Consider the following 18,344-nt stretch of genomic DNA (forward strand, 5'->3'; position numbering starts at 1 on the left):
GCCAGGGCATTTATATGCGCCTGCCTAGTGCCCAGCAGGGGAGAGAAGCCGTGGCCCTGTGCCTGCTGGGGACAGAGAACTCCAGGGCTGCGGACTGCGGGCGCCAGTGTTCTCTGTCCCCGGCAGGCACCGGACCGCGGCTTCTCTCTGGCTTCGAAGCTGGAGAGAAGCCGCGGCTCCACGCCTGCAGGGGACAGAGAACTCCGGGGCTGCAGGCTGCGAGCATCGGTGTTCTCAGTCCCTGGCAGGTGTGGGGTCGCGATTTAAGCCGGAGAGAAGCCACAGCCCCGCGCCTGCCGGGGACAGAGAACTCCGGGGTTGCAGGCTTCATTCTATGTTAAAGTAAGAATAATAAATATATTTGGACCAGCAGTTCAACAATGTTTTTACTTTTTTAAAATAAGATGAAAACTGTTTATGATATTTATTTTGTAAAATTTTTCTTACAGGTAGATAAAAAAAGAGCAAATTCACACGGTAAAGTGAAAGAGTAATTGCCGAATAATTTAATTAATACCTTTTACATGTAAAAATTACCCTTTTTATCTTATGGATTCATATATTATATAATGTTAAATATGATGTTTTTCATATTATTTAATGTACAAATACAAAATAAGCCTTGAAAAATTGTTGGAGCCCACCCCACTCTTCTGAAAACATGAATGTGCTACTGGCCACAAAAAGGTTGGGGACCACTGATCTAGACCGTTCCTGACAGGTGTTTGTCTAACCTGCTCTTAAAAATCTCCAATGATGGAGATTGAGATTCCTCCAATGAGGAAGGCATGGTTCAATGCAAGGAAGGGTGTGGGAATCTGGCCCCAAGCGTAGGAGGGTAGGGCATGGAAGCTGACAGAGGCAGATGCGCTTTTCTTGTCCTTACACTGTAAAACTCCAGAAGCAACTTGGTGCAAGTATCTTTTCCCTTTGCAGCTAAGAATTTACTCATGACCCCTTTGTTTCCAGAGTTCTCTCTGACTTGCTGAAACGCACAATGCGGCATCCAGTGAGGGAACAAAAAGGAATTTGCTAGCGAAGCATTTACTCTCTCTCCTGTCGTGTTGCACATTAGATCTCTGCAGCTCAGCCCTTTCCCCCTTAGAAATAATCATTCTCACTTCTTACCTTAAACATTTGCTTGACTTTCTGTCGGGGGAGGTTCACATTCAGTTTGTGCATCAGCTGGAGCACCTCGTTAATACTCAAACTGCCATCACCATTCTTATCGGCCTCATCAAAGGTTTGCTTCAACCACATTTAATTGGAGTTAAGAAAGGCAATGGAGCATCAAGGCAATGCAGCATACTGGACATTATTTGGGCCTAGTCTATACCTAAAATGTACGTGGACCTAATTCACACCCCTGAGAGATGTTGTTAAGCTGCTCTACGCCCCCAGTATAGACACCAGAAGAAGATGCTTCCATTGACCACTAAAATCTTCTTCTGTTGACCTAGCTACCACCTCTCAAGATGGTATATCTAGTAGAGTGGTGGAAAGACCCCCTTCGTCACCATAGAAAGTGTCAACTCTGCAAGTGCTACAGCAGCACAGCGGCAGCACTACAGATTAGTGGACTTTCTACTGAAACTATAAACCACACATAAAAATCAAAGAGAAAGAGCTGAAAGGGATCTCAAGAGGCCATCAAGTCTGACCCCCTGTGCTGAGGCAAGACCAAGTAAACCTAGACCGTCCCAACAGGTGTTTGTCTAACCTGTTCTTAAAAACCTCCATTGACAGGGATTCCACAGCTTCCCTTGGAAGCTTTTTCAGGAGCTGAACTGCACTTATAGTTAGAAAGATTTTCTGAAAATCTAATCTAAGATAGCTTAACTAGAAAAACAATAAAGCAGCTCTGTTGCCCATGAACTAGATTTGTCACTGGGAGTTCTGACAGCCTAAGCCGGATATAAACCCCTCCAATCCAAATGATGCAAATGCACCTCAGGTGCTGTATACAAGCTTTCAACCGGTTCGCAGCACCTTTCCTCGCTGGCACTCGTTAAACAGGTTATTGGTCCCCAAAAGAGCTGAAGTTCTTTGCAGCCTTCCTAAAGGCTGACAGTTTGTCACACACCTTGTTATGGTGCCTCTTTCCCAGGCTAGGATCTCAGACTGCTCAACCTAACGCTGCCTTGCAGCTGTTAGCTAAAGGGACCCCAATGCCCTTTTCTTCTCACCAGCACAAGAACGTTCCCCCGTAAAGGGAAATAATAGCTGGCTACATGCCATAGTAGGGGACAGGCTTTCCTTTACAGAACAGGATCTAATAAGCAGCAAAGGCTTCCTACCTGCCAGAGTTAACATCAGAGATACCGTACAGTGACCATCACCAAAGAGACAATATTTGGCAAGTCTATAATCTGTTTCCTAGTCTAAGTACAGGGAAAGAAAATGAGGCATCTCGGAGAGATCTCACTGTGTGGTCACTGGCAGCAAATTCGGTCTTGCAGTGGCGATCACAGTAGACAGCCTGCAATAGCCCAGCACAGCGGAGTGATACAGGTATTGCAATAAGCAGATATCGATGGTGCCTTTAGCATCTCAGCAGCAGCCCCGAGCCAGGATCTCACTGCCTAATTTGGGATTTGATGTAGTTTTGTCGATGCAGACAATTTCCTCCTGTCCCTGATGTTAAGGTGTGGGAAGAGGATTTTGGTCTGCCTGCGCGTGAGCTTTAAATGATGCCTATTAAAATCCTGCTCACGTGAATCTTCTCAGCAGTAGCACTGGCTATTTACCCACAAATACACAATGAGAAATGGCTTTAAGCTCTGAACAAATATAAACTTAGGGTTGAATTCTGCAACCTGCAGAGATGGATAAGGCTGCACAGGGTCTAACTGAAGGCAGAATGTGGCCCTTTACTTTTTAAATTCCATTCTCCCTCCACCATATGCCTAGCACAAGCCTCTAATCCTCTTGAAGGACTTTTGACATGCAAAGTGTCAGCTGTTGAGACTTTCCTGCAGGATGACAACCGATGATAAGACACAGCACCCACTGTCTCCACCCCTCACTCATTTGCCCCTTATTCTCAGCTCAGAAGGCTGAAAACTACCTGCTAAGGGTATTGTCAAAGACACAAAGGGCAGGTAGGAACTCCCATCTCCCACTGAACGCCAATGGGAGTCATGCACCTAATTTGTGCCTTTGAAAATATCCCCCTGGCTTTTTCAGGATGTGCATGGGTGAAAGACAGAAAACAGGAGAGCGGGTGCGTGGGCTGGAATGGAGGAGGGGTCCAAACGGGAGCACGCAGAAGGGGGAAATCTCCTCCGGGATGAAACAGAGCATGGAACACTGCACCCCATACTCAGGTGTGTAGGGAACAGGAGCATGTGATAGGTCCCGTTGTGCAACTCTATGCCTTGCACTTGCTGCCAGTGAAATAAGCACTAAGGACAGCTCCACAAATTCCTTTAGGAGTGATACCGCCCCACCCTGCTAGACCCCCTCCCCCACAGCACAGAAGGATATTGGTCTCTGGTCCTCTGCCGTTTTGACAGGCTGTCTTCATCGCTGATCCCTGCCATCAGGTACTTGAGCCCCGTGATCCAGGTGCGCGCCTCCTCCCCGCTGGAGGACACCAGGTCGAGAGACTCCATGTGGTCTCCATAGTAGATGCTGAAGCAGCAGTTGGGGTCGAAGCTGCCATCGGCGTAGCGCTGGAAGATCTCCGACTGCTTCCCCTCACATACCTCCTGCATGGAGTCAATGGAGACTAGAAGAACAAGAGAGGCACGTGGCTCGTTAGAGACGGTCAGTGGAAGATTATTAGTGTGTGTTAGTTACAATCAGACTCTTGGAGGGAAAAGGGTCCTTTTCTTTGGAAAAACAAATCACCCCCTTTATCCTCATTGCTGAGCATTACCACTTGGCCAAGGACTTAACAAATGAGAGCTTTGCCACTGGGAGGCGAGGCGGGGGGGAATGATTTGTAACAAAATGTGCTCAGACAAGCAGCCAGATCTTATTTTAGTCTGAGAAGGTGAAGGGGCATGAGGTAATCTGCATATTAATACAACAGGCTCTTATGACACACAGTTTAGTTTCTAGTACTCTCGTGCCTTTCCTTTAAGCTTTTGTAACCTGTCTGTATTGACATTCAATTGTTAGTGACTCTTTTCCACTATTATTTTTGGATATATTTGGGTTTCTATATTCTCCAGCTAGAAATAAAATCAAACACAGTTTGCACATTACAGTGGTTTCCCTACACCCAATCCATTGTAAAAAGAGCCTACACATTGTCTATGAAAGAGTCAGAAGCACATGCAGCCAGCCAGCCCCCGCCATGTCCTCACCAGCGTTTACACAGGCATATGGAAATAGACAGGCTTTCTAAACACACACAGTATTATTTTACAGTTTACCATGAAATGCAGCTGGATGCTATTTACGTAGATCCACCCAAATTTAGCCAGTCTTGCTACTTGGTTTCCTTTTTGCTGTTTCCACAGCACATGGGATTTCTTCATTCCTGTCCTTCATAGAGACAGACCCAAGCTGCAAAGTTTTGAGGCGGGATTCCCCAAAGGTCAGATCTCGGGGTGTTGGCTTGAGCTCCATCTCCTCTCTCAAAGTGCAGTGCAGCAGCAGCTTTTATTATTTTAATGCATCTTCTCTGTAGTGCTTTTACCTTAAGAATAAACTAGGCTTGCATAAAAAGAGCTGTGTGGTATCTATAGCTGTGGGCACATCATACTGTTGACCAAGGCAGGCCTGTTTGAGCAGCCTGTCTTTGCTGGGAACAGCTCAGCCTGGAGATACCCCAGTCAGAAGGGAGAGATGTGTGTCTCCACCCAAGAGAGAAGTGATGGCAGGGTTGCCGGAAGCCTATAAGTGGATGCCTTTACTGAAGGGAAATATAGGGGCAGTTACACTGCATTCTGACCTAAGTCATTTAGGGTGTCAGCATGTTGACCTCTAGGGAAGGATGAGCAGAGAGGAGACGGGGTCTTGTTATATTGGGGGTCATTAATAGGAACCCATCAACCAGTTGTTTGATCTACAAATACAGTTGCAGAGATGCTTGAGGTTGAGGCTGTGGCCGTGGAAAGAGCTGGCAGAGGTGTCCTACTGTCCCCATTTCTCCCCCTTTCTCCAAATCAGTAGGGTTCTAGCCACTGATACCTAGAACATGCCATGAGGTTTGGAATGGATCACTAGGTCGGCAGGAGGGCTTCACCACCCCAAGAGGCAGGGCCTACACCAAAGGGAGAAGCAACACCGTCCACATAGTAGTGTCTTCGCTAAGTGCTACAGCAGCGCAGCTCCACCGGTTCAGGTGATGCTCCACCGGTTCAGCTGCAGCGCTGTAAGTGTAGACAAGCCCAGAGCTCTTCTTGAGGTCTGGGAAAGGTCCTCTCAGTGTCACAGGAAAATGCAAGTACTGAACAATCTGTTCCCCCTTGCATTTTGCTGTGACGCTGGGAGGACCTTTCCCAGACCCGAAGAAGAACTCTGTGAGGCTCGAAAGCCTGTCTGGTTCACCAGAAGTTGGTCCAGTAAAAGATATTACCTCACCCACCTTGTCTCTCTAATACTATAAATAGAGAAATGCTGCTGAGTTGGGTTTAAGGCCTTTGCAAGCTCAGCCAACAAAGGACACAGGCAGCAACAGAAGAGGCACATCCTAGTCTGTTGTGAAGCATCCTGTAAATCTTCTTGGCTAAGATTAAACACAGTATCAGTAGAACATCTCTAATAATGATAGTGCTTAGAGCCCTCAAGTGGGATCCATTGCGCTAGGCACTGTACATATGCAGAGAGACGGTCTCTGCACTGAGGAGCTTATGATCTAAATAGACAAGACAGGCAAAGGGAGACAAAACAGAGGAACAGAGAGGTGAAGTAACTTGCCCGGGTCACACAATAGCTCAGTGGCAGAGCCAGGATCAGAACCCAGGTACCCTGACTCTCAGACTATCCACTGAAACACACTGCCTTTCCTATATCCTAGTGCCATTTACTCAGGAATGAATTCTTGCCTTTGCAGGACTTGATCCAACTGATCATTAACATCTCTAGCTACCAGGTTCCTTCCTACATCTAGGCTTGGGAGTAAATTACCAAGATATTGGTAACATTTGTCAACCCGCATTCCTCTTCCCCTTGAATATACAAATCTTAAAAAGCTATAGAATGCTCTTCCGTTTAATGAAACAGTGTCTAGCATCCACATGCACTCAGAGCCAGCACATCCGATAATTATTTGAACAATTTGTTTCCCTTCTAAAGATCCTAGATCCGGAGCGTCAAGAAGAGAAATTTTAACAATAAAATAAACCCCAGCACAGAATGTAATTTTGCAGATTACAGTGTCCTCCTGAGATTACAAGAAGCGTGGCTCTCCCTAGAAGCAGACATCTGTTTGCTATGGTATGTGACTGTGCAGCTAGAGAGTATACATTACACAGATCTACACATGCCAAAAGTTTAAAAGATTTAAAAAAGGAAAAGTGTTGTAGCAGGGCAAAAATCCAAACTGCACCATTAACTGTTTCTAGGGGAAAAGCAGTTTAGATCAAACTGACATAAGGAGAACATTTAAAATCCAACACAGACTCCAGTCCCAGGCAGAATTTCTTCATTTGAAATTAAACTAAGCAGAAAACACCAAATTTGTGTTTTGTTATATCAATGCCCTCTGGACTTACTGTTATTTAGCAAGTGGGTATGGAACAGTCACAGACACACACAGAGCTCAAATAGCATTAGACAAAGCAAATGTCAAAACAGGAAATGCAAAAAATAGACTTAACATCCGGTTTATGAGCTCTCTGTGCTTGCTGACAGCACAGCTCACGCCAAGGACAACGTAAATGCCAATCACAGACTTTAATATTCCAGAGCAGTCTATTTATGTGCAGTCATTTTACAAAATGGGGCAAAAATTTAATACGTTGGACGTTATCCAGGTGGCTTGGTACGCTAGTCAAAATTGGAAAGGGGTCGCATTTCCAAATGCTCATAAACCTCGCCCAGGGATGGTGGGCACTTTTGAAAAATCTATGCTAAAACAGACAAAGGAAGTATTATTATTCCCATTTCACAGATGGGAATCCTGAAACACAGAGAGATTAAATGACTTGTCAGAGGTCACAAAGCAAGTTTATTGCAGAGCCAAGAATTGAACCTAGATCTTCTACACCCTAGTCCGCTATGTCCCTAACCATTATGCAAGCACCCCTCTCAAACTAGGTGTCCTCCCTGTGCATCTTTACGTGCCAACAAACAGGTCACATGCAGAGATGCAGATTGTGCCAACATTTACATTCATATTTGTAGTTATAAAAGGGGAAACACTAAGGTTAATTTGGTCCCCAAGCTCTCCGTCTCCCTGCTCCTCCCCTCGACGTGATGGTTGTCAGACACCTCTCTGCAGCGTTTCCTTGCCAGCACAGTTTCACACATCTCGTTAAGTAGCTCTTGTTAAACAAATAATTGAAGTCCCTGTTTTCTTGCAGGTTACAACTCGTGTCTGTGAAGCAATCATTGCTTTTCAATCATTTATGCTTTCATTGGAGTGGATCAGCCACCATCTGGTGAAAAGAGACACTGAAAAAAACACAAACGCACACATGCACACACATTTGGGGAAAATATTACAAAGCGGCCCCCGTTAAAGAATGAAAGTCCCGACAGGAAACTGCCCTTATCCTTAGGCCACTGGGAGATGGGGTGGGGCCAAAAATGAGATGCAGCGTAGTCCAGTGGGTTGGGCACTGGCCCAGGACTCAGGAGAACTGGGCTCTGTTACTGACTCTGCACTGACCGGCTGGGAGACCTTGGGCAAGTCCCCTGTGCTTCCCTTCCCAACCTTCGTCTTGTCTATTTCAATTGCAAGCCCCTTGTGGCAGGGAGCCTCTCACTATCTTTTTCTCCAGCATCTAGCACAACTGAGCCCCGATTTCAGTGAGGAGGCTTTCAGCATGACTGTAATAAAACACAACATGTAGCTGAATGCAGAGACATATCAGCCCTCAGAGCCAGAACACACAGCAGGATCTGCGAGGGTAGATCCCTGTGTCTGAATGGATCCTGATGGACTCTAATGGGGTTTTGTCCACATAGGCCTGGTTGCAGGATTGGGGATCTTTATTTGCAACCAATAATCCCTATCTTTCTGGTGCATGATAAACCCTACAAGAGCTGCCTCAACCCATCAGACAACCGGTCCATGTAACCTCGGATCCTGCCTCCAGCAATGACCACTAGCAGGTGCTTCAGAGGAATGTTGCCTCAATCAAAAATAAAGCTAGTGAGCTGTGCTGTATGGGATATGGATGTGGAGGGGAATATCCCTTCCTTCTCCCACAGACGTTTTTAGTGAAGACCCAAACCTCCAACTGCAGACACTCCTAAATCTGGGGTTATTGACACAGGATTTGCTTGGAGCTCATCTCCAAGTGTTGGGTTATTTTAGCCCTCAACTAGCAGAAGTGTTAACAACATTCATACAAGTCAGGCAGAGTCCTGCCAATCCAGCCACAGGATTTGCATTGGTCATCTTCCATGTTACCAAACGCCTCATGTCGGCTATTCAGTACCAATGCAAACCTCTCATTCTCAGCAGAAAGGCCCGGTGGCCGGCACTTACTTTTGGCTTTCTCATTCTTTCGCGACGGTCTCCAGCGAATACACGACTTGTGCTCATCGAGGTAATAGAACCGGACTAGTCCTTTGGAACTGCCCCGGAGTTTGATCATCTGGGTACCAGCTTGCATGGAGCTCATACATCTTTCCACTGGAGAGAGAAATAAAAAAGACAGCCTGAGTTAGAGACAAGACTGAAATTCTTCAAAATTCTGAAAGGCACAACCTGCAGTTAGGCACTCGACTGCCCCAGGAAGTCAGACCAGATGTTCACAGAGATCCCTTCTGGACAACAGCTCCCAGCCGTGCCTCTGAAAAGCTCCACCTACATGTCTAAGGTGGAATCCACCCCAGCGCAGGTCAGCACAAGGTCTAGGCACCACTTAAGTTGGACTTTTATGATGTCTAGGCCTCCTGCTGACTCTCTGCATGGGGGGGAATTTCAACCTTTAGGTCAAATGATCAGCAGATATAAAACTGACATAACTGTTACCATCAGTGGAGCTACACAGGTTTATACCAACCAGCTGAGAGCTGACCTTTAATCTTCCAATTGCTTCTTTGGCAAAAAGATAACCCCCCCCCCATTTCTCGCTGCAAAGTCAGAAGTTTTGGGCAGCAGCATCCCCAGTTAGAAATAAATTTGCTTCCTGGGAAGTGGCTGAATTAGCATCCTGCCTACCCAGAGCCCAATTAACTAAAGAGAAAAAAATTTAATTACCCAACTTGGCCACTCAGAATATAGCAAATATTCTGGAACCCAATAAATAATTCACAAAAGTCCTTAGTGTACAAATCGCTTTAGAAATAAACTGTTTTTCACTATAGAGAGGAGACATTAAAAATTAACAGCACAAAGGTTATTAGAAACACACACTGGATTCAATTTATTTATTTATTTTTAGAAAGGACCATCTGCTAAGATGAAGGCGGCCTCAGAGGCTACATTCTTATAAAATAGTCTGCAGTTATCTTCTGTGTAATGCTAAGTGCCTTGTATGACAGCCAGAGAGACGCACAGCTGAACAAAGCATTCCAAAACAGTTCCCTCCACCTCTCTAAATGTGCTGCTCTTCGAAGAAGCAACAAACCAACTTTGCTCCATTGCTACCTTCTGCATCCCATCATTAGGAACCGAACAGCGAAAGCCGTGAGTCAGTTTGAGGCTCAAGTGATTATTACTACAGCTTGGTAATTGTTTGCAGCTCACCACAGTATTAATTCTGCCATCACGCTCATTCTTATTATGCATCATATACTTCCGTAAGATTTAAAAAAAAAATCCCAACATGCATCACTCTCTGCACTGCTGTGAGTTAGATGCCAATATTCTCAGGCTCATTTCATGTTAACGGGCCATCTGAGCCCAATGTTAAGGTAAGTTAGTAGATAAAAATGAGACAGATTTATTAATAAAAAACAGCAATACGAAGCAGTGGCTAAGTCTGCGAGGGGGTGAGTTTCTAATGTGCCAACTTCAGGGTTAGTACTTAAAAAAAAATAAAAATTGAAGATAAAGATGCAGTTGCCTTTCATTGAATGCTCTGGTTACAGCTCCGAGCTCTGAACTCCAGCAGATAATAAAGCTCTCCCATCTGCTGCTGAACTATTCAAGGGAGGATCATTAAACTTTGTCTGCTTACAGCTGTGACAGTCAGATAGCAAAAAGCAGCACAAGCTGGCTTCTCCGAGAATACTGAATCAAGTTCAAGGTGCTCAATGGCCTGGGCCCAGGGTATCTAAAAGATCAGCTAAAGCTCCAGGATGAAAATTGTGGTCGACAGCTCTGCTCCTCAAGCGCACTGGAACTTCCTACCATTGGGGTAAATAAAGCTCATTTGTGCAGGAGACAGAGCTTTCTCGGGAGCCAGCCCAAGACTTTAGCCTGAACTGTCCCAGGGACTAAGGATCCAAACCGGTCCTCCTCCTGCTCAGTGCTGTGCCACGCATTTTCCCTCGACCCTGCCTTCTCTAACAGAGCAAGGTGTGTAAGATATATTTTAAAAACATCCAAACTATAAAAAACAAAAAACCTCAACTGCACACTCTTCTCCGGCTGGGGAGAGGAGGAGAGAACAAAGCACGGGACAGATGCTAGCCACGTTGCTTGAGGCCCTGATTGGAAGGCACTCAGATACTACAGTGACGAGCACCTATAAGAACCTATACAGGATAGAAAACGAAGGTGGCAGTACAAGAAAAAGCAGTAAGAAAACTCAAAACCCCACATCTGTTTTAATGCGGATTTGAAAAATAGGAGTTCGTGGAACACTTTTTAGTTAGGGTGAAAGTATTAAAATGTTGACTGAATGCCCAGTACTGCACGAGGCCCAGAGTGAAGACAGTCCTTGCCCAAAAAGCACTTCAAGTCTAGAACCCAGATCCTGCAAACACTTACACAAATTAGTCAACTTTTAGCATGTGAGCAGTCCCAGTAAAACGTCTCATGTTGCTTAGGTATTTGCAAGTTTGGAGCCTAAAGTCTAGTGGTCCAATACTATTTAACATACTGTACGTAATTAAAGCTTAGGAGACAAACATTTATCCCTCTCTCCCTGATGTCTGCAGATTTGGGTAGAAAAGAAACCACATCAGAGAACCATGGTGATAAGTGGAGTAGAACAGAACTACCCTTAGGTTTGCAATACTAAAACTATTCCCAAATGTTGGCATGTCTCAGCTAAACTCACTCCCATAATTTAGGGCAAGATCAGGAGAAAACATTAAGCTGTTAGAAGATTCTGGCATAAAATGCATGGAAGTTCAGAGGCAAGACTGATTTGCAGTCCTTAACTTGTCTGGTAGCACACCATGGTACTCCAGCATGCACTGCATGTTGTAGCAAAGTTTGTAAAGAAATAAAATTAGGAATATTTTGGTGTGGTTTGAAAGGAGAGAATAAATAAAATAAATAAAAATATAAAAAATAATCGGGAACAAGCTTAATGTGAATTTATCAGCAATATCATTTTGGAAATTCTTTTTTGTCTGTTTGACAAGCAATGGAACAAAGATATGATTCTTTCCAAGTTAAGAAAAATCTTCAAATGTTGCCCCCAATGCAGAAGTAAAGACACCTGTACCTATGTAACACCCAGGCCACCCAGAGTCACAGAGGCGTTTCTTGTGCAACACTTTTATTTGTCATTCCTGGGGCAGATTTTCAGAGGCGTAAAAGATAGCTAGGCGCTAGGTGCTTCACTGCTATTGAAAGTCAATCTGAGCGGGAGCCTAAGTGCTCTTGTGTATTTGAATATCCATTCCCCCAGCCGTCTGGATTGGTGCAGGAGCTCCAGTAATAAGAGTTTTACTCAATGGCCATGTTTTGACTTTGACTCAAAGAAGCCAAGATTCAAGGGAAGGGGGGAGCAAGGCACTTTTAGGTTAGACCATTAATGCTCTGGAAAGCCAAACTGGATTATCAGCTTTTCTTCTCCTCGCTTCTATGGATTAACGCAAGAGTCAGTGAACCTCAAATGTGTTGCTAGAGGCTCCAGAAGGAGAATGGCTTTTTTCCTTCTTTCAAAGAACTCAAAAATGCCCTCATTTGGGGTGAACAGGAGACAGCCCTTTCCCCATGGCACACACTGACTGCGCTGATGGAGGCTGTAGAGGACTCTACAGACCATCAAAGGCTTTACTGTAGGGCATGAAGAGGTAGTGCAGCACTTCGCCCCAGTAATTGTCAGAATCAATAGCTTACCTGTCACCGGACAGGGTATACTTTATACCAAGGTGTTTTATGAGGAGGGGGACAGAGCACCGAGAATGATAGCTCAAGTGGAAAAGATAGGTGCGAATGTCATAGCGAAAGCTGCTCTTCTGTAATGTAATGAATAGAAGTTAGGAGGGACCTATACAAGTGCCAAACAAGGGTAATTATTGCAATGTATCAAGAAACTTTGCATGCTTAACCACCCACTAGGGCCTGGAAGACATTCCACCACACCTGGACAGCGTGGTCCAGGTGCTCGCATGAATGGGAGGCAGAAGAAACAAGTTCTATTCCTGCTCCTGATTTCCTACCTAACCTTAGCAAGCCACTTAACTCTTCGGTGCTTTGTTTCCACTGCCCTCACCCCATCAGAAAATGGGGAGAATCACAATGCTCACCCTCCTTCATACGGTGCTTGGAGCACTATAACTGCAAGGAAAGATAAAAATCCAGTGCTCTAGAAAGGAAAGATGGACCACACACACCACACTTGAGTCAAACACTCCAAGCTGGCAGGTGTGAATCTGATGATTCAGGCCCATCTTTCAACCGGTAAAAGCAACAGTCCCCCAGAGAAAATTAACAAGGCAGGCTACAGACAAATACTACACGAGGAGAGGCACCTCTGGGATGCTAAAGCCTCCAAGCTCAAAAAACCCAGACAACTTCAGATCACCTTCTTGGGCCAAGATTTCCCATTACAGATTAGTTTTTGTTGACAAATTATCAATATTTCTAGAGAATTTAGACTTTAAGCCTCAACACTTTGGGCTGTTCTATTTACTTTAAAGAAGTATATTTGGGTGGATTTTTGTTTTTAAAGGACAGGCAACATAATCCCTTGTATAAATTATATTTAAAAGCTGGCCCCTTGACCTTAATCAGAACATGTGTTAGCAAAATAGTTAGAGTCCACGTGGTCATACTGTATTACCACTCACGCTCAGCCCAGACCTTACAGGGATTCACTACAGCATTACACTACAATGCTTCGGGGAGGATTCAGTTTCCCCATTTGCCCTCAGAATGTAATAAATATAAACCTTCATTTTACAGAGTGAGGAGAATAAACATGGGAGACATCTCTACACATAAAGAAGTGCCATACAGAAGAAACAAGCGGCATTGAAAGGCATTGCACAAAATAAAAGTTCAGATAAATGCATGTAGTGCAGGGGTTGTGTTGCCTTGATGTGATTACGGAAACTCTGGATATATGTTTATTGAGTTGAATATCGCCCCAGCTTTGATTATTTTTAAATGTATCCTGCAATAGCTCTTCCTGAAAAGGTCACTCATTCCTTCTGAGGGACTGTTGACCAAATCAACCCACAGCGTACGATACCTCAATATCCATTCAGCTGACAATTCTGTCTGGTTTGAAATATTGCACTACTCGTTGGATGGTTCACTGCACAAATGCAATTACTGTTTGCACACCAAACCCAGAGTTCAGACTGAAGCACCTCTTCGGCTTGCCTGGGAATAGATCAGTCAGACATCTAGAGGCTCTCACAGTCTTGCTTGCTTTGCAGTCTGAATTTGAGAGACAGGAGGAAGGGAGAATAAGAAAGTGTCTCATTCACACTTTAAGGGAAAGAGATCCAAATTCCTACTAACGGTGGAAAGAAGGCAGCCCTGGGGAGGTTTGGGGGGGGGGGGGGTGAAGGGGCGTGCTAGAGAGAGCAGAGGAATTTCTGGGGTAGGGTAAGGAGCCCAAACATACCTACACACTCCTTTCTTTGGGACCTCCTAAGGTCTAGTGCTCCTTCCCCTAGAGGAGATGTGGCAGCTGTGTGGAAAGGAGCTCCATGGTGGTATTTCTACCAAGGAAAGTTACAGGGAGAAAAATCTTAAGAATATATGAGACCAGTCATGAGAAGGTGGATAAATATTCCTATTTGCTCAGAGCTCAGCCACCTTCCTTAACTGTTCATTTCTGCCCTTTCACTAAACCCCCCACAGCACCTTCCTGCAAACGCTAATTCAGCTTCACAACACTCTTGTGATACAGGGATGCAGCCCCACTTTACAGATTGAGAAACCCAGAGAAAGAGATTACACAATCTGCCACAGGTCAGAAAGAAAGGCAGGAGCAGAGCAAGGAATAGAAACCCAGGTCACTCACTGCCTACTCCTGTACGCGAACTAGAAATAAAAAAGGTTCTTGCTAAGCAAGATTTAGCTTCTCAAGGGGCAGGAAGTGGCAGTCGTAGAGGAACAATAAGTGATTTGATGGGAACAATAAGAAATTACCAGATTTTACGTCCCTGAGGATCTCCCCACATGTGAGAACAGGCCCTAGCGTGACTCGAGGCATGCTCGGATCTCTCTCTCTCTGGAGTTGTTTCAATGGAATTATCTTTCCTGGGGGGGGAGGGGGGAGAGGAGACTGCCTGTAGCGGATGCAGGGGAGAAGTTGTGTATCTTCACACCTGGGCTCAGATTTCTCAGAACATTCGGGAACAGAGTTTGGCCCGGTTGCATCATGCAGCTTTGCTAGCACAGCCAGTCTCCCTAGGAAGGTCAGAAGCCCAGCCGCTCACAGCTCTGCTGAACTTTTCAGCCCAGTTTTGTTAACAGAGTCTGACTTGGAAACCTACAAAGTGCATGTTTTCGGCATCCTGCCTGACAACGGCTCATCTGTACGCTGCAGGGGGTGGCGGAGACAGAGAGAGCGCGCGCTGAATGAGAGTCTCATTTCCCTTTCAGGGATCTCCAAGCACGTGACATTTGCCAGCCCGAAGCAGCCCCTGCATGGTCTAATGCACACGCCAGCCTTACACGGCTGCAGTCTCATTGCCCTCAGCAACGTTAGTCCCAATTCACACCGGGGGAGGAGGAATGAGGCCCACACACAATTTAGACCCCAGTGGCCTACTTCAGCTCTGAGAATTCTGTTCCATTGAAGGGCCGCAGAACTGGAGGACATTAAAAAGCCAACCCACTAGCAGCACAGTGGCTTCCTGGGAGCTAGTCCTTTCCCTGGCCAGGGCCACCCAGAGGATTCAGGGGGCCTGGGGCAAAGCAATTTCGGGTCCCCTTCCATAAAACAAAAGTTGCAATACTATAGAATACTATATTCTCATGGGGGCCAAATTGCCCCACTTGCCCCCCCACTCTGGGCAGCCCTGTCTCTGGCAACTCACCTTGAGGGCTCAGTGTAAGGTGCCTCGCATTCCACTCACTCTTACCCTGCAGAAATTCACCCCGAGTTCTGTTACTACAGAAACGTGACAATCTGCCACTGGCTGCAGAGAGTGGCTTTTGCCACCAGCAGCAGACGCCCCTATGCTGATGGGGGGCATTCATAGCTCTGCCTGTTGCTCAGGACACGGCCTGAGGAGTTATTTTAGATAACCTCTGTAACCGAGAGCCTTTGAGGCTCTGTACACAAATGGAAGTGGAAGACAGATGTTCTGCAAATGCTTTTCTTTGCGGCATTAGGGGAGAGGGGAAATCTCTTTTTACACAATGCATGGGCTGCTGTTCACTGGGCTGACGTCATTTCAGACAGAGAGCAGGCTATTGTGTTGCAGTGACTGGTACAGGCAGTGGGCCGAGCCAAGGATACTCACTTATGTCAGAGCTGCACCAGGCACAGAGACCTGCCTTGATAGCAATTTGCACACTTGATTCCAGGACCTAGCTCAGTAATTGCCTTTCTCAGACTTCTTCAGCTTCCCTCTGCCTGGTTTCTCTTTCTACTCCTGCCTCTCTGTTCCCTCAGTGCTGGATAAACAAGTCTCCTTTGTCCCTGCACACTGTCATCACCCTTGGTGCAAGAGCCTTCTTCTCTGAAGTTCTTGCCTGCATTGACTCATGTCTCATTTCAAATCTCAGCTGAACCCTATTTCTCCTCCCCTTGGCTGACAGCCCTTAAAACATCAGGGAGAGGGGAACTGAGTTTGGGGCTCTTTAAACCTGCAAGTGGAGGGCTGGGCAGTGTTTGTACAAATGGTACTATACAAAGCAGAGTGTATTGGACTGCATCCATTATTAACGCGCAAAGTCATTAACAATGAGAGGTTAATGCAAGACGAGACACTGGGAATGCTGCAAAAATTAAAAAGCTTAATTTCTGGGCAATCCGTTGATTCTGCAGTTGCTCCTCTGGGCTGGAACATCCATTCAACCACCTAGAGGCGGGGCACTGCCGAAGCATTGTGCTCAGCCCATGCTGGTGCTTCTGGCCAGAGTAAACGCAGCTAGCTCTGATCAGTTTTCAAGCAGCCCTAACCCAGGCTTCCTTGTAAGGAGTAGATCTTTGAAGAGTGTAAGTGATAGAATGCTCTGCAGGCAAACCCCTTTCTACAGAGTCTCGGTTACGTCTGGGTAAGCCCACTGTTATCAAGTGACAATGCACCAATGTAACAGGAGGCTTTGTTTGTTCTATCACATTACTATACTGTACCATGCAGATATTTATGATACCATTTCTAGCCAGGTGTCCCCTTTTTATTCCCTAAAGAACAAAGTGCTCTCATCTCATCCAGCTAGTGCAGAATTTCAACCCTGAGGTCAAAGGATTGTGCCACGGCTTATCAGCACTTACAACTAAACACCCATAAAGGGATCTGAATCTGGGAAAAGGAAACGCGTCTCCTTCAAATATACAAGGGTGAAGGATTCAGTTTGCTGAAAATGGACAGAGTGTGAAAAGCAATGAGCCAGGAGGAATGGTTCACACTGCACAAACTCTTGCTGCTAACACCAGATCTGCCCAGTCAACCAACTTACTTTACTTTTTTGGAGGAGGTGCTGGGGGCAGAGAGGGAAATCTATGGCAAAAATAAAATAGGGATTTTCAAAGTCCACGCGTGTTAAGGTGTACACATTTTATTCAGATTGTCATAAAAAAGTGAAAGTGAAATCAAGAGTCAAAATATAATTCAGAAGTTCTTGAATCTTTCACAAAAATAGAGAGACATGCCGGGAACGCATAAAGCAATGCAAAGATAAAAGAACATTGGGGCTGCACGCTCTGCAAATGTGTGTCAACATCCTCCTCCCCACCCCAGCTACAGCTAGACAAAGCTGTCGTTAAATAAGATGTAAATGTGAAAGCCTTTAAGATGCTATTGTCTTGTGCAATTAAGCATCAGGGACTCTGACATTCTCTGTCTTACCAATCTGGCCCATCTTCCATTTTGGCGTAGCCACAATGCTGCCCCCAATCCAGAAAAACTCCTCGGCCAAGCGGGCGACTGAAAACTTATTTTGAAGCAAGGGAGATTTGGAGGTGTCCATGTTGGAGACAAAAGGGAGCTTCTGAATTGTATGCCAGGGCTCCAGGTAGCTCTCCGCCCCCCAGCGGAGGCCAATGTTCTGTAGTTGCAATTTCCAGTACACCACCATAAAAAAAAATCTTCACGCTAATCAGAGAAATAAAGAGTCCGATGTTTCTTCAGGCTGTTTTGTTACACAGCAATTTCATGGTTTAATTTAGACTCTTCCCACCTGCTGCAAAACTTTGAATATTAAAATACACTCAGTTGTCATTCTATGTGATGGGGTTTCGGTTTTTTTAAATCGCTCAGTTAAGAAGGTGTTTTTTCAAGTTTTCTATTTTAAAAGAAGAGACCCGAGAGGCTCCAACCGTCCCATGAGGTAAGGCAGCATTTGGAAGAATGCATTCAAGGTGCACAGAAAGTCCTCTCAGGCATATTTTTATTTCCTTTCCAAAAGTCATTAGCTGTTGGGAACCCAGTGTGCCATTACACTAGCCCTCAGCTGTCAGGAGTCTGCATGACACTTCCCCTTTTCAACTGCGATTTTACACACAGCTGAATTTATCCTCATACATGCTGGATTTGTAAAGCACTTGAAGTCTCGCTCCTGCAAGGATCAGCCTCTATCTCCTACACCCGTGAACAATAATGTCTGTCGGAATAAACATAAAGGACACCGTTCAGAACATCTTCCCCGCCACAAGTCCATCCAGGTGCCCGAGTTCTTCATTCTCTTTCCATCTCTGTATGCTCACGTGTCCTTCTCATGTAGCTCTTTCAAAGCCTTGCTT

General features: G+C 45.4%; 1 protein-coding gene across 1 annotated transcript in view; it reads right to left on the reverse strand.

The window, feature by feature from the left end:
* PLCH2 (phospholipase C eta 2) overlaps positions 1–18,344 on the reverse strand; it is a 152,531-nt gene that overhangs the window by 90,622 nt on the left and 43,565 nt on the right. The window contains exons 2-4 of the mRNA XM_044996315.1: positions 8,612–8,758; positions 3,487–3,730; positions 1,129–1,258 (exon numbers count right to left, since the gene is read on the reverse strand). Of these exons, the coding sequence (XP_044852250.1) occupies positions 1,129–1,258; positions 3,487–3,730; positions 8,612–8,747 (510 nt within the window). The 5' untranslated portion in view covers positions 8,748–8,758. The remainder of the gene's footprint in view (positions 1–1,128; positions 1,259–3,486; positions 3,731–8,611; positions 8,759–18,344) is intronic.

Source organism: Mauremys mutica, chromosome 21 (assembly GCF_020497125.1).
Source record: "Mauremys mutica isolate MM-2020 ecotype Southern chromosome 21, ASM2049712v1, whole genome shotgun sequence".
In the NCBI taxonomy this organism is placed as follows: domain Eukaryota; kingdom Metazoa; phylum Chordata; order Testudines; family Geoemydidae; genus Mauremys; species Mauremys mutica.